This window comes from Micropterus dolomieu, linkage group LG14, assembly GCF_021292245.1.
Source record: "Micropterus dolomieu isolate WLL.071019.BEF.003 ecotype Adirondacks linkage group LG14, ASM2129224v1, whole genome shotgun sequence".
NCBI lineage: Eukaryota > Metazoa > Chordata > Actinopteri > Centrarchiformes > Centrarchidae > Micropterus > Micropterus dolomieu.
Genome location: NC_060163.1, coordinates 9,337,747 through 9,354,533, shown reverse-complemented (window position 1 = coordinate 9,354,533; position 16,787 = coordinate 9,337,747). Strand labels below are relative to the sequence as shown.

The 16,787-nt window shown below is 40.6% G+C and overlaps 2 protein-coding genes across 5 annotated transcripts in view; one reads left to right on the top strand and one right to left on the bottom strand.

Annotated features, from left to right (window-relative positions):
• The window catches only part of arhgap17a (Rho GTPase activating protein 17a), a 31,953-nt gene extending 27,245 nt beyond the window's left edge, over positions 1 to 4,708 (bottom strand). For all 4 annotated transcript variants that reach the window (XM_046068453.1, XM_046068456.1, XM_046068454.1 and 1 more), the window contains exon 1: positions 4,104 to 4,708. In XM_046068453.1, coding sequence (XP_045924409.1) covers positions 4,104 to 4,156 — 53 coding nt within the window. In that variant the 5' untranslated portion in view covers positions 4,157 to 4,708. The remainder of the gene's footprint in view (positions 1 to 4,103) is intronic.
• A 1,939-nt stretch (positions 4,709 to 6,647) lies between these two features.
• Positions 6,648 to 16,302, top strand: lcmt1 (leucine carboxyl methyltransferase 1). Its single transcript, XM_046069821.1, has 11 exons — positions 6,648 to 7,031; positions 7,697 to 7,788; positions 8,195 to 8,316; positions 8,433 to 8,509; positions 10,742 to 10,803; positions 11,071 to 11,173; positions 12,083 to 12,203; positions 12,571 to 12,672; positions 14,206 to 14,297; positions 15,365 to 15,462; positions 15,628 to 16,302. Exons 1-11 carry the CDS (start codon positions 6,946 to 6,948, stop codon positions 15,648 to 15,650), a joined length of 978 nt encoding a protein of 325 aa, XP_045925777.1. The 5' UTR covers positions 6,648 to 6,945; the 3' UTR covers positions 15,651 to 16,302.
• The last annotated feature ends 485 nt before the right edge of the window (positions 16,303 to 16,787 follow it).

Below are 16,787 nucleotides of genomic sequence, written 5' to 3'. Positions count from 1 at the left end.
TGAGACACGGGGAAACGCCCAGAGTCACCTATCCTTGCTAATTCAACAGTGACATTTTGCTGATCCCTGTGGGGAAAGTGTATTTTCAACGCGACTCCCTCTTGAGTGAATCAAGCATCAAAAAGGATTTGCAACCACTGAGCTACAGAAAAGGGCACCTGTAGTTCAAAGAGATTTGCGTTCAGAAAGCTGTTCTAAGTGCAGGTCTGCATTGATTAATTGACTGACAAAACAACTACCTTACCAAACCAGATAAACGATAAAAGAGATGCTGCAATTCCACTAATGTGGCGTGTGACACTCAGTATCAGGCATCCTTCTAGTAAAGTGGTTGGTAGTAAAGCTGATGTGGTAAGGGCTGGCCTGTTTATCTCTACTTTTCTCCGTACATTAAAGAAGGGTTTCTCACCACCACCCCACACCAAAGGAACCCACCATAAATGTGCGCTTGCATATATGTGACTGGCCAAAGCAACACTTTGCACTGCAGAAAAAGTTGAGCCTGGTTGAACTTTTTTGCCAGTTCCCCTGGTTTCCAGTCTTTATGCTAAGCTAAGCTAATCGTCTGTAGCTTCATATTTAAATGACATATGAGTGTGGTATCAATCTGCTCGTCTACATCTTGGTCAGAAAGCGAAAGACAATATTTCCCAAAATATCAAACCGTTCCTTTAATTAGCCCAACACTTTATTAGAGGAGGCACTCCTTATTTCAGGCGAGGCACCTCCACTATAAACCATGTCACTTTGAAATTTTTGCAAACAAACATCAGAGTGATCTCTACTAGCTGCTACAAGCTAAAATCACTTGCGGACACTGAGGCACCCCAAATACACTCAGATGTGTTTTGCTGGTTCACCTGAGTGTTTCAGGTCCAATGGATTTAAGCCCGCCTCCTTCACTTGCCTGCATCCTTCACCTTTGAACCACACCTTACTACCTTCCTCACTCACTCCATACTCATTGATTGGACGATGTGAACCAGTGATTAACAAATTCCTTCCTCAGCCAGTGAAAAACCTATCTAAGGCCGATTCCCAGACAGTCAGAGGTGACGTTATTCTCAGAAGCAAAACAGAGAAAATGTAAACTCTTAAACATCATCAGTACAATGCAAAAATGATTACCTCATTCTGAGTCTGTGGAGAATGAGAATTATCTTTATGCAGATAGTGTTTATAGCCTACGACACCCTATGACACCTCACTAGCTGACCACATTAGCCTGACGTGCATGTATAGGCCAAGACAATTCAAAGATAGCAAGCTGAAAAAAGCTTCCACAAAGAGATAAAAATCCTCGCCATGTTCCCTGGCAGGAATCACATGCTGTTTTTCCCCCTCTACCTCAGTCTCACTCTCTCTCCCTCTACATCAATCTCCCCGGCTTTCTCTCTCCTCTTCTCTAGAATCACTGGGACTGACTCTGGGAGGCAGTTTCCTGTTTGTAGAAGGAGGAGGAGAGATTTCCTCAGTGCAGCCGCTTGCTGGACACAGTGTTCTGCCTCTGTACAATCACAGGAACCCAGGGGGCAGCGGAGAGGGCCTTTGCACTCCCAAACTTTTGCAGATGCAGATACACAAGCAGGCACAAACTTTAATGGACTAAGCAGAGCATTCTCGCTTGCACTGATGAAAGATCACTCATTCAGAGGGGCATGCATATGAGGGATTAACACTACTTGTGCATAGAAAAAGAGAAAGCAACTGCTGCACACACATGCACATATCTGTTTTCTGCATTACACTCTCTTCAGTTCTAATTTACTGCTGGTACGCTGCAGTGAGGAAATTATGAGTATTCCAGCTGCCCTGTTTCTGCTGGTCTTGAATTTTACTTGCAGGAACGTTATTAGGCCAGATTCGCTTTGTCGACATCAAATTAGCACGGCAGGGATGGAAAGATGGTTCCCCTGCAGTGTAGTGCATCTCTTCCAAACACTCTATTTCTGTCTGTCTATTCACAACGCCCTCTGATTTGTCTGCCTAACATTGATTATTTTTATTTGCAGTTAATCTGTCACTGTTTTAAATGAGTCAAAAGCCTATTTCATGTAGCTCATTAAAAGTTATCAGAGCCAAGAGTGATTCCATAACAATGTTTATTCCTCAGATTTAAAAAAAAAAGGGCCACAGACAAATCCCATTTTAAGCAATAAATGGAGCTTTTTTCATCACTACATGATGATTTATTTTTTGGTATCAGCACAATGTCCTCTATCATGTATTCCCTTTAGGATAATATAAAATCAAGAAAAGGAAAAGCAACACATTTAGTGTGTGAGGGTACGACCATAAGAGTCTGGGTATTTTTAAGCTAATAAATAACGGCTGTGATGAATTACTAAGATTGATAGAAAACATGATCATTGAAAAGACAGGACAGCCCAATTATAGCAAACACTTTCTCTCTTATGGCGACCTTTATTAAAATCTTGACTTTGTGAAATGAAATTCTATATTAACATGGGGAGCTGTCATTTATTTTGGCAACACTGCCTCTGCCTATTTAAAGATGGCACATTATTGTTTTTCAGCCTGTCAGTAGCTTTATCCAGCACCATCCAGTACTGGGTGCACCCGCTGTCCGCCTGAGGTGCCAAACACTGTTCCCTGCCGAACACACGAACACACACACACAAAATACAAAACACCACACATCATGGGAGCCGACCTCTCATGATGAAAACATCCTTTGACGTGCCTCACCCTCCTGTCCACACAAAGCCAGGCTGAGGCCATCGCTACTTTAGATATCCAGTTACAGAGGGGGCACTGTGTGTCAACAACAGCATTATGGTCAACAACAGCATTATGGTCAACAACAGCATTATGGTGCTAGTTAACAAGGCAGAACACACACACTCATTGTTTTGTTTTTTCATAGGCTGGATCCATTCACTTAATAGCTTGGACCCTACAGCGTGTTTTAAGTTCAGAGGGAGAGATCACTTGACGTGGAGAGAAGACAGATACTCATCCATCACTTAAACACATTAATCTATTTTGTTTTAAGTTTGATGCCTGGTTGAAGCCGGGCATCTAATGTTTCACAAATGGAGAGGTTCTTGCTGCCAATTTATCAGCTCGGAGTGAAAGTGAACGTTGCTGTGTGGAGCAGAATAATACACCAGCAGCTCATCCACTGCTGTAGCATATCAGATCTCTCCTTTTGCCCCTCGTCTGAACTCAAGAAGTAGGACCAGACATGTACTGGGCAGCAACGCAATGGCCCCTAAATAATTAGACGCAACAATAAATGGTCATAATTTGATATCTGATTTTGACTAATACAGGCTTTGAAAACCTCGTCATTGTATACCCAATAATATTTTTAACTGTCAATATTTGGCCTGTTGGGAAACTAGTATTTTTGTGATCTTTTTCACAGATGTATGCCACATAATACACTGTTGCACATTTTACACAGCAAACTCAGTTACCACGCAGTAGACATGCCTGTAGTCTTTACCCTCTTCTGTGTCAGCATTTTTAAGGAGGCTCTTAAAAATATCAGATATTTATACTGTTTTTCAGGGGCTTGTGTTCCCTACCCTTGGCCTCATGCCTTGTAATATGTTTTCCAAAACATTTCTGTACAACCCAGATCTTGACAGCAAAATGAGAGCTTATAATTAAAAGAAAGTGACTAGCCGAACTGATGGAAAATGCACCATCATCGGGTTGCTTGCTCCTGTTTATTTCCCATGTAGACAGTGCTATCACTGCGTAGAGCTGAGTCAGTCTTTTAAGGACATCTGGTTGGATTCAGAGAGCAGTGTGAAAGTCTGCACACATCAAGGAAAGCACCCCTCACCCCCCAATCCAGTTTTTATTAACAGTGTCATGTCCTGGTTGTCAGCCATTAAAAGCAAATGATTCATTCATGAAAGACTAACGCTATCTTCCTTGTCAACACAGCCTACTGATTAGATTTGTTTTGCTTTAATTCATCTTTTTCAACACCACCGACTGCTAGAAAGCAAGTTACGGGAAAATATAGTGAAAAGTTAATTTATATTGGAAGTCAAGTCAGGAAGACCAAAAATGTGTTCGCAGGTGAGCTTCAAAAGAATAAACAAAGCTGAGACTTCAATACTTGCCTGCCAACTGTTTGATTTGCGAGCTGTTTCATCCGATTGAACTGCTTCTTCATTTTCGGTCCCCTTGCCAGTCTATCCTTCCGAAGTTACGCTTCAAAGCCGGGCTTTGGTTTGTCATGAAGTTCACAGGGCCTCTCCCCGTTTTACTTTTTCCGAAATGTCGCTATGACAGGGAAAAACAAGCGAGAGCCATTGAGCCCAAAGCCAATTAAAAATAGTTTGTAGCCTCGCTAGCCCCTAAGCTAGCCTTTCCCAAGTGGAAATTCTAGAGAAAAGTTCCCGTTGCGGGCGACGGCATGATCCGCGAGCCTCCTTTTTTGTATGTTTCCGTACATTAAAGTCCCGAAGTAAGTAAGCCGTGACTAACTTTCACTGGCTCCTGCGGCTTCTCATTGCTCTCCTGGGCTGCTCTCCTGACCGTTAGCCGACGAGCTAACGTTACCGAGCTGGATAATCCGTCGGCCGCCTTTCCCCAGAGCAGAGCAGAGCGGACAGCAGCAGCAGCAGCAGCAGCTCACCTCTGCCTCCGCCAGCACGCAGAGAGAGAGAGAGAGAGGCAGGAAGTCACGTTAGTGCACCGCAGCATCTGCCGGACAGCACCACCTCCCCCTGGACACCGACGTGAGAGACCCACTCACACCGTGCTGACGAAAAACATCCTGCAATACGAGAAAAAATAACTGAATGTCGCATTCATTTCCCTGTTTTTGCAGTGCTCAGATGCAGAAGAGGACACATACAGAGTAACTTTTATTGTGCTTTAACTTGTCAAAATTATTTATACACATTGAGTGGTGCAGGTAGTCCTGATTGGATCAACTCTAGCAAAGTAACTTACTTAATGAGGCATTTGTATTGGTTTTGCGTGTAAAAGATATGTAAGCTCCTGTTTTGTCTACAACCACCAGATAATGAGTAAAACACATTCTGCATTGACACTTAGACACTAAATTAAATCTTAAATGAGAAGTTTGTTTTATTTCCTTCTGTACAAAGGCAAAACAGAATGGCTTTTAGGTTGTGAAGACCCCCCCCAAAGGTATAACCTGGCTTTGCATGTATCAAAGTGATTTCAGACATGGACATAAAGGACACCACAGAACATGATGCTGCAATGTAACCCAGCTTCTTTTTCATGCTGCCGAGCATTTCTCCTTACCTATGGCGACCCTGTACCCTGGTCTGTCTGTTTGAAGATAGTAAGCGTATTTGATGCAGCCATGACACAATAACAATAAAGTAAAAAATAAATACACGATTGTTGTATAGAGGTGCACAATATATCTGCCAGGAAAATGTATCAGGCAACAGTTGCTTAAAATTATGGCATTAATTGCTTGCACACTCTGGCTGTGCAGTATTATGAGCTGCAAGTGTGTGTCTATATATGTATTTTGATCATTTTGTTGAATATGAGAATTACCCATTGAGTTGGAATGAAGAATAGATAGGCCTACTACATACACAGTGACTGATGCGGCAGTGTGACAGTCCGCATTTTAGGTTAAAGCTTTTAGAGATCCACCTGTAAAAAATGCAATGGAAAAATAATATTTTAATTGTCAATTAACATTGACTGATAACAGACAAAAAATGCTATGAAAACGATCGAATATGCATCCAAACAATAAAAGCAATGTTGCTTTATATCTGAAGTTCACACATGGTAATACAAGAGAAGAAAGTCAGATTTGATATTAAAATATGTTTAATGGTCCTTGAATTCAAATGTGGCATATTTAGTCATTGAAATGAATTCCAATTATACAGAGGGCCTTTTACTTTGCTATATTTGAGACCAAAAACCCAGATTTTCATTCTCATTATTTCTACCTCAAATGGATTTTTAATAGAGCAGCTTAAGTTTGTACCACATGTCTTCCTCTCTTTTATGTGCCTTTCTGCACCGGCTTCTCTGAGGACTTCACACACACTTCATGCCACAAAGGAATTCTCGATTATCTGAGTTTGAATGACGCATCCTCGATTAGGTTGGCTTTGCAATGGTAGGATTTCCCACACATTTTACTTTAGACTCCCCAAAGTGTGATCCCATGTCACTCTCTGTTTTCACATTTATCATACTTACTGTCTTCACTCTCATCCTCAGAATAAAACAGATGAGAGTGGTAGGCTGGTTCTGCCTCTTGTTCAGGTTCTTATTTCACAGGTTCAGTTGATTTTTGACTATTCAGAAGAATCATTTTAACTCCATTTTCCATATTCTGAGACATCAAGAGGCGTTAATAATCTTTTTTGTAAATGCCTTTTTGTTATCATAACAAAAAAAGCGACCCTAAGCAAATCACTTGTCTGTACAGTAGTTTTAATGACTGTATTTGTCAATTTCAGGTTAAAAGTAAACCAGTGCAAACTAAATGGGTCTATTTCTGTCAACCAAAAGATGATGCCCAGTGTAAACACAGTAATGTGCACATCAGACATAATAGAGGACGTAAATGTGCTTCACACACATCACCACAGAAAGCACTGCTGTGATTGTGTAGCGTGTTGCAGTTTTATTCTGAAATTATTAACCGGAAGTGACGTCTGGTCGGGATTGTCCAAATATTCCTAGGTCCGTGCAAGTTGTTATTAGCCAGCAAAATATTATTCACCCGTTAAATACAGCTTATGTTCATCCTCCTCGCTGTTTGTTTACTTTACACAAGTACCTGAGCCAACCAGCTTTATTGTCCTTTCTCCCCGTTCTGTTAAATAAGCCCACCTGTCAAATAGAGCTAGCGAGTTAGCTTGTTGGAGCTAGTCAGTGTCAAGCAGGTGGAAGGGATTTTTCAACCCTTAAAGTTTAACTTACATAACGTTAGGACAAGGATCATTAATGGCAGCTCGGCAACCCTTCACAGACACGGACACTGCGGATGAAGCAGTGAGGGCGACTTGTGACGATGCAACCGTATGTAAAAGGTAACAGCAGCATATGTAATAGCACAGTCAACGTTACAATCATATGGCTTTAATTGTCATGTTAAGATCTCCTAAGTTGAAGAAGTAAAACAGTTATTGCAAATAAAATGTCCTGCTTCTTGAAACAATTAACCTACTACTTTTAACGGTATAGTTAAGTTATAGGTAATGTTAATCAAGTAGCGTTAGCCCACATTAAATAGAAGGCAACAACCAGTTGTAATTTACAAATTATCCCCCAAAACATGCTCAGCTATAGAGTATTGAAAAGTCAACTTTGAGGACTTGAGGATGTTTATAAGGCATTAGAGTTCTAGCTTACACTGAGCAACATGGTGGTCCTCAAAAACATTATTTTTCCTTATGGCCCTAGTTTGCTAGTTGTCTTCACTAGACATATGTTCACCTTGGCTCTAGACACTTTCACAGTGGGCAGGTAGTGTATTCTCACTGCTGCCCATGGATTATTAAGGGGCAGTTTGGGAGACTTGTATGGATCAGGCCATACAGTGTGGACCAGCACAACCAAACATAGAGCAGAGAAGTGCTGCACAGATCTGAAGAGCTGGGTCATGGACAATCAATGATAATATTAAAAATGTTTAATCATTAGAGCTTTAAGTAGTCATGTCACTTCCTCATCACATTAATAATTGGTTTACTAGGTTTGCTACCAGTAAAAACTACTGGAAGGACCCCTACATCCAGTATTTCGCAAGATCTGTAGGCGAGCGGAAGGCACCTGAAATCAATAGAGGTAAGTGAGACTTTTTCTTCTTTTACATACATTTATACCTCTTTAGCTCAGTGAGAGGAATCACGAGGTTCAACTCTAATATTTTTAAGCGGAATTAAAAGTCACAGCATGAACAGTACATAAAATGAACATAGTCTGCAAATGCAAAAGGCACAATATTGTACAGTTGAAAGAATGTGTACAGAGTAATGATGACTTATAAGACTGTCTGTATAGCCATCTATATAACACCTCACTTTACAATGTAAATTAACCCACCAACACAGTCACAATGTGTGCAGTGTTTTGAATGCTACATTGAAAAGCCACATTGCAAAAACAGTCTGAGGAATACCTGTCTGTATGTGGCACAGCCATTGCGTGTGTCTTTATTAACTTATTTTTTTTGTTTATTTACTTTTGACAGGTTACTATGCCCGTGTTCAAGGAGTTAACCATCTCCTTGACGCGTTTATAAAGAAAGCAGAGTGTGACTGTCAAGTAATCAACGTGGGTGCTGGAATGGATACCACGTTTTGGAGACTTAAGGTTTGATGCATTGGCGCTCACTGCCCGCACTCTGGTCTACACGTATGTTCAAAATGTGACTCAATGCTCAGATCTTAAATGTATTTTTGTGTGTGTGTGTGTTTGTGTGTGGATAGGATGAAAACCTCATGCCGCGGAAATTCTTTGAAGTTGACTTTCCAACAGTCGTTGCCAGGAAAATTCACCATATTAAGTAAGACAACCATGCTAATATTATATTTATTATAACTGGTGAAAATATAGTTTATTTTTTCCCCCATAAATGACCTTACAGATTAGAAGATGTGGTAATGATGGTCCATATTAAAATGCATCAAAATGGATAATAATAAGGAAAATCTAATTTCTAATTCAAATTTAGTTACTAAAACTATCATAGGGATGTACATCAGCACAAGGGTATGATGTTTTTATTTTCCCTCTCTGGCTTTGGTATTGCAATGTGGGGTTGACATCTGTAGAGGGAGACAGTGCTGTTTGTTAACAAAAGTAATGTCTCTACATTTATACCTAATTCAAGGAACAGTGGCAGTTTATTTAAGCTGTAAGTTATCATTACATGACCCTTACAGGATGTCTATTATGTATTATATGTCTACTGTATATAAATAATAACTACCAATAATCAGAATAATCTCTTTACAAGAACAGTTCAGTCAGAAATATCTGGCAAACTGCAGTAGTGCAACATTATCACAATCATTACCTTGGATCCTAAGTTAAAAAAATGCAATGCAATGTTCAAAAAAAATTATTTTGGTTCGTATAAGCTGTTGTTCATAGCATAAAAGTTTTAACATCATGTATACACTCAGTTGCCAGTTTATCAGGTACACCTGTTTCACAAAGGAGTCTGTTCAGTTGTGTGGTCGTTTTGGGGGCTGTAGTTTGTGATGCTGTTGAATTGAATTGCATTATAATGAGAGGTGTTTCTAATATTTAGACTACTCTCATTGAAATATATTGTAAGTGGTAAATACATGAGAAAATATTAGGAACAACTCGTATATAAAATATAGAGTCCAACAAATGATGACAACATTTTCAACAAAAAATATACATTATAACCTTCATGAAGTTAGAATTTATTCCAGGACTGTATTATACTGCATTACTTTTAGCTAAGTGTACTTAATAAACTAAAAACTATATACACCGTTCAGCCATAACATTATGACCACCTGCCTAATATTGTGTAGGTCGCTCTTTCGCTGCCAAAACAGTCCTAACTCCTCGAGGCATGTACTTCACTAGAATAAGGCTACTGCCATCAGGGAATACTGTTTCCATGGAAAGATGTACATGGTCTGCAACAATAATTAGGTAGGTGATACGTGTCAAAATAATATTCACGTGAATGGCAGGACACAAGGTTTTCCAGCAGATCATTGCCCAAAGCATCACACTGCCTCTGCCGGCTTGCCTTCTTCCCATAGTGCATCCTAGTGCCATGTGTTCCCCAGGTAAGCGAAGCGGACGCATACCTAGACATCCACCTGATGTAAAAGAAAACATGATTCATCGGACCAGGCCACCTTCTTCCATTGCTTCAGGGTCCAGTTCTGATGCTCGCAAGTAGGTGTTTTTGGCAGTGAACAGGGGTCAATATGGACATCCTGACTGGCTACGCCGCCACATAAGCAACAAACTGTGATGCACTGTGTGTTCTGACGCCTTTTTAGCAGAACCAGCAGTAACTTTTTCAGCAGTTTGACTTACAGTAGTTTGTCTGTTGGATCGGACCACATGGGCCAGCCTTCGCTCCCCACGTGTGTCAATGAGCCTTGATCACATGATGCTGTCGCCACATAAACATTAAGGACAAAATGTTCACTTGCTGCCATATATATCCTACCCACTGACAGGTGCCACGGTTACGAGATAATCAGTGTTGATAATGTTATGGCTGATCGGTGTGTATATATATGATGCTTTTTGGAGATTTGAAAAGGGTAGCACAGAAGTTTTCAAAGTGAGAGGCAGGCCTCCCCAGGGGAGCTCCAAACTGTTTCATGGGAGGCTCAATGAAAAAGATATTACATTAGATATCAAAAGGGTATATAGAATAGCCAAAATGTGTGTTATTTGGTTAAAGAGAGAGTTCAGAGAGACAGGAGATTTGGAGATTTTTACAGATACAGATTTACCCACATTCCAAGAGATTGTTATTTGTTATTATAATATATTTAGTGTAGTCTGTGCTGTCCAAACAGCACCATCATCATTATTATTATTATTATTATTCGAAGGTAGGTTTGCCTTTTTTAAAGCTTTGTCTGAGGGGAGGCTCACAGTCTCAGACTTTGAAATTTGAATGCCCCTGGTGTAGCTTGTAAAATGCTGAATGCTAATGTAGCTTTATGTTTATTGTTGAGGTGCAGTTTATTTATGAACTCAAATGGGGTTTTTTTTCTTCTTTGACTAGGACAAAACCACCCCTGTCCAAACCCCTCATCGAAACCCACTCAACAGACTCCTTACTACTAGGTAATTATGCTTTATTATTATTTATGCTATGTTATTATGCTTTTTATCTTATACTGTTCTCTGTGTCTGTACAGCATTTGGGGGGAGTAGTGACTGTTTGTAAACATGCTATATAAATAAACTTTGACCTTGAGGTAATGAACACAAGCTACAATCCTTACATGACATATCTATGTGGTTAATGTAAAAATACTCTTCTTGTCAGAAAATCTTTCTGTGCATTTGTTTCATATCTGTACAGTGAATGTTTCTGTCTTCTTTGCGCAGATGCCCATAGCCTTGACTCTGACCGTTACTGTATCATTGGGGCAGACCTCAGAGACATCTCTAATTTGGATGAAAAACTGAAGAAGTTCCAGCTTAATACAGAGTGAATATATATTTTCATCATCTTAGTTTTATCTTTTATACTAGTCGTGCTAAGTGAATGACCTAGTTTTGGAAGAAAGCGTAAGTTAACCAGAGATCGATATCCTTTTGTTCTCTGTCGGTTGTAGCGTGTCTTAAGAAATCCAAGAATTGAAGCTAATCTCTGTGTTTTCTCACTGTGAGTAACTCGAGATAACAGAGTCACTCCTACCCAGTGTCTCTATGGCTGTAATGCAGATGTCACATCTGACGTCTAATGCCTGATTCGCAAGGATGCCCCACCCAAAATGTTTTGAGTAACAAACACTCAACCCCCTGTCGACTTGAAATGTGACTGTGCGCTCATTGTTTTGGAAAACATAGTTTTGCTAACATATTGCTAAATGCGCTACTTCAAGGAGGGCGGTAGCATGGCATGTTAGCAGTGTACTCTTTAAAGCCAGTGTTTAAACTTTAACTTACTGTAAAAGATTTAGGGTGGAGTATAAATTTAGTGTTAGCAGTGGAACAACAAACACTATTTTATAGTAGACAATAAAGGTTGGAGTGACACTGTAATATTCCTTTGTGAAAATAATAGATTTTATAGTGTAAGTTTTAAAATCAGTCAGATATGATACTCCAGAGAAAAGCCAATCATCAGTATAATTGTTTTTTGTCTTTGTGCCTCTGCTGATAATTACAATTAGCAATTAGCAGGAAATGGCTTTGTTGTCTCTCCTGATCCACTTGTATATCCAAGATTAATGAACAGTTTCACTGTTTTGTACTGTGCTGAATGAATAAATCAGTACAGTTTACTTTGATGCATATCTGGATGCAGATAACAGAAATTATAGAAATTTAAATAACAAGTTTGGAGGATTTCTGGTTCTGTTGTTGTGGTTAAACGTACTGTTCTCACTCTAAGATTACCCACAGTGCTCTTGTCAGAGTGTGTGCTGGTCTACATGACGACCTCCCAGTCCTCTAATCTAGTTCACTGGGCCGCAGAAACCTTCCACACTGCCATGTTCATCAACTACGAACAGGTAAACAAAACAAATGACTTCATCCCGGTACAGCAGAAAGACACAGCTTTCGGCTTTTGTTATTCATGTTGCAACTTGAGGAAGTGTCTGGATGTTTTATTTATATAAAAGCACTTTTTTACGGCTGTAGTGGATTATAGATGATCAATACACAATAATTAGAAATTAAGTACTTTTTTGTTTTGTTTTTTAATCTTAATGTGTCCCTTATTGTTCTTTTAATAGATAATAGATAAAAGTGGCTTCAACACACTTGATATGAAATTTGATATCTGACGTGACCGTTTTTGAATAAGGAACTTTTTTTGAATAGTACACGTGTGTCTGAGCTGAGATTTAATAATGTAGCCTTGATCTGTGTATCCAGGTGAACATGAGTGATCGATTTGGCCAGGTGATGATCGAGAACCTGCAGCGTCGCCAGTGCACCTTGGCGGGAGTGGAGGTCTGCCGGTCTTTGGACTCTCAGGTGATCTCCATATTATTATGATTTGGTGGCTTTGTGAGGCTAGTAACCTGTCCATGTCCAAAATGTAAGAATGATGTGAGGGTCTTAATTAGTGGTCAACTGCTGTGGGTTTTTCAGTGGCTGATGCCGATATTTAGAGAGCAGGGTGGCCGATATAATGCCGATATCAAAACAAAGAAATTATAATTCGTTGAGAACAAAATTACATAACAACGGTCAGTGGAAACCAAAATCACCAACCGATTGAGGGCTGGATTCAAAATAACACCGTAAATCAAAGTAAAAAATATTAAATCACAGGCTGATCCAACTTTGTCCTACTGGGCGGTGTGGGATGCACCGATACATAACATCTCAGAGGTTCTCAAATGGATTCAGGTCTGGGGAACTTGAGGGCCAGTCAACCGCATAAATGCCTTCGTCATCCAGGAACTGCTTACACGCTGACCACATGAGGCCAGGCTGTCCTGTACCAGGAGGAACCCAGGGCCCACTGCACCAGCGTAAGTTCTGACAATGGCTCTGACGATTTCATCCTGGTACCTAACAGCAGTCAGGGTACCATTGGCTAACATGTGGAGGTCTGTGTGACCCTCCAAGGATATGCATCCCCAAACCATCACTGACCCAACACCAAACCGGCCATGCTGGATGATGTTGCACGCAGCATAACGTTCACCACAGCTTCCCCAGACTCTTTCACGTCTGTCACATCTGTCACACTCAGTGGGAACCTGCTCTCATCTGAGAAGAGAACGGGCGCAATGGCGGACTTGCGAATTCTGGTGTTGTGTGACAAATGCCAGTCGAGCTGCATGGTGCTGGGCTGTGAGCACAGATCCCACTAGGGGATTTGGGTCCTCATGCCACCCTCATAGAGTCAGTTTCTGACAGTTTGGTCAGAAACATGCACACCAGTAGCCCACTGGAGGTCATTTTGTAGTGCTCCTCCTATTCCTCGCACAGAGCAGATACCGGTCCTGCTGCTGGGTTGATGCCCTTCTATGGCCTTGTCCAGCTCTCCTCATGGAATGGCCCATTTCCTGGTATCTCCTCCATGCTCTTGAGACACAGCAAACTTTCTTGTGTCTTATGGTCTCATGGATGTACCCTCGTGGAGGAGCTGGACTACCTGTGCAACTTGAATGGGCTATAGATATCGCCTCATGCTACCAGTAGTGACAAGGACACTAGCAACACACAAAACTAGAGGTCAGTCAGGAAGGGTTTTAGATTTGATTAGGTGTTATTTAGGATGAGAGAAATGTATTAACATTAGAAAAGACGATAGTGACTGAGGACATTTAAGGGTCAAAGGTAACTTTTTCACCACCTTCCCAAAACTCATAGGGGGAGCACTAACATTGTTCCACAGCAGCCACACTGTCAAGGCTGTCTGCAGATGTGTGCCAGATATCAGCCTATCACTAGTCTTTATGTTCTGGATCTTTGCAAACTCTGTCATGAACCGGTTAGCTCTGTTTTTATTGAGAATGTCCAGACATTAAGTATTTGAATGTGTGTTGTTTGCAGAAGGAGCGTTTTCTGAAGACTGGCTGGGAGCATGCTGATGCTCTTGACATGATGACGGTCTACAGTATGCTGCCCCAGGATGATGTGGCAAGGTAATGCAGGCTTAACATCCCCCAGCATCTGCCAAAGCCCTTGTGTGTAATTAATACTCCATGAGTTGTATCCATTTGGTGGATATACACTTTACTTTTGCATTGTGCCTAATCCTTCACACCAGACCTGTCACTGCTCTTCCATCACATGTGATCGTTCAAAGGGATGTTTGAAAGATGTTACCGAGTTGCATTATGGGAAGTGTAGCATCCAGATTTTTGGAACTAAAAGTGGGTTTTGTTGTTTTGTTTTGTTATTATCCGTCAATAGTCCCACAAAAGTCCTGTACTGGAATGCGTACTGAATAATAATGATTTATGACTTTCATTGACATTGACCTCCACTCCTGTGAAACACAAACATGAAGAAAAGATGTGGGCTACATGAATCCCATTTTGTACAGACCGGACCTTTAGGAGCAGCCTTAAGTCCAAGCTGGGCCAAATGGCTTCTATCACAACTCTCTTTCCTCTCCTCTGAGTGATCACCCTACCCGCCTCCAGTTGATCAGGCCGGATGGATTGTGGTCCGCTGCTCTTTAATCCAGTGGGAGGGGGAGGCAGACTAAGGTGACGGTTTTATCCAAAGTGACTTACAATTGCTATATCAGAGGTCGCACGCCTTTGGAGCAACTAGGGGTTAATAATAATAATAATAATAATAAGTGTCTTGCTCAGGGAAACATCTCTCACACCAAAGGTAGTAAACTCATCTACTGCGCTGTCACCACCCCAATCCAAAACCCTCGTCTTCCTTTTCCGATGAATTTCTAATTCTATCAGAGGTAACACGTGTTTCAGCAATAAAGCCAGAAAAAAACAGATGAGAAACAGTGTAGCGAAGTCTAAAGGAGCTACCGCTTCTACAAGTGCTGCCGGGTTGCCAGAAACCTGCATTTGTAAAGCTGAATGAAAGACACCCGACAAAAAAGAACATTATGAGCCTCAACATATTAGTATGCGTTGCAGACCTGTTGCTTTTTTAGTGTGTAGTCTGACATGAAAGATCACATTCTATGATGAAAATGCTGTATAGATGATGAAATAATTAATTTTATTACTTGCAGAGTTGAGCGTCTGGAGTTCCTGGATGAGAGGGAGCTGTTGCAACAACTTCTTCAACACTACAGCATCTGCTGGGCAACCAAGGACAAACTCAATCTGGGTAATGCACAATTAGGTTACAGCTACATTTAAATTAATGGGTATGTAAGCTCCATGCTGTTTATTTAGTTAGTGCTACTCGTGTTACATTTTTCATATTTCATCTGCCCAGTTTGTATGTCTTTTGTGCTCATTTACAAGAACAGGCCATGTTCTGTTTCCTCAGGTCTGTCACAGCTGGCATTTTGAGAGTGAAACTGCTCCACTGTTGGACATGCTTTGTGTGTGTGTGTGTGTGGATGCCAAAATCAGCAAGAGGAGATGATGTGTAAAGGGAGACATTGGGGAAAGACAAAGCCCTTTTTCTCCTTCAAGCCCTCGTCTGGTGAGCTTTTCTGGCGTGAAAACTCGTTGCTTCAGCAGAACGTGGTTACATAAGCGTCCTTTGTAGCCCCAGTGTTGAAGATAAGAGACGATTATGTTGAGAGCTGTGAAGAGGTTTGTTGCATGGATCATGTTCTATTTTTTGCTTATGGACATATTTTGTCTGTGACGACGCAATCAAATCAAATACTGTTTCAAAATCTGCTGCCCTGTGTTGGAGATTAAAGAATGTATGAAGTTCGAAGAATTTCAGATGTCATATATTTGTCCTGGTCTGGTGTGTATGCCAATTTGATCTTATTTATTTATCATTTGTCCTTCCTGGATACATTTTCTTAAACAACATACATGCATGCAATAGAACATGCAACTCCTGACTAATTTGAATTTGTCCATAAAATGTTTTCTGTTCCTGTGCTTCATACAGCAAAGAGGACATGACAGATTAATTTGTGATAGAATATACTTTAATGAATGCTGTTCAAGTTCAGTTGAATAAAATGTTCTTTTTATGTAAGAACCTGCTTTGTTCATTTACTTTGTTATCAGTTGAGTTACCTGCAGTGGGAGGGACAAGCTGAAGAAAAATATCACTGTAATAAGTTGTATGATTGTATTTAGTTATACTGTATGCACTATAAACTGCTGTAAGGCCCATTCATAGAGAAATCAAATTTTGTTTTCTTGAGCATTTTAAATAGGCTTATATTCAGATACCAGAATTACTTTAATCCATATTTTTTCTTATAATAAGTACAGATACAAGTGACTGTATTTGAACCCACAAGCCATTATCGTCTGACGGTAGTTTTCTTGAGTTCTGCTGAACTGATCGCAACTGAACTGTTTTGGATGACTGTCGCCGCTCTCATCAGCATTGTTTCCAGCCTCAGGGGGCAATTCTTCACGCAATATATCGAACAACAGACTGTATGCATTGTGCCTCAAAAGGCAGACCAGCGTTTTGGGACTAGCTGGTGAAAAGTGGAGCAATTGGGTGTT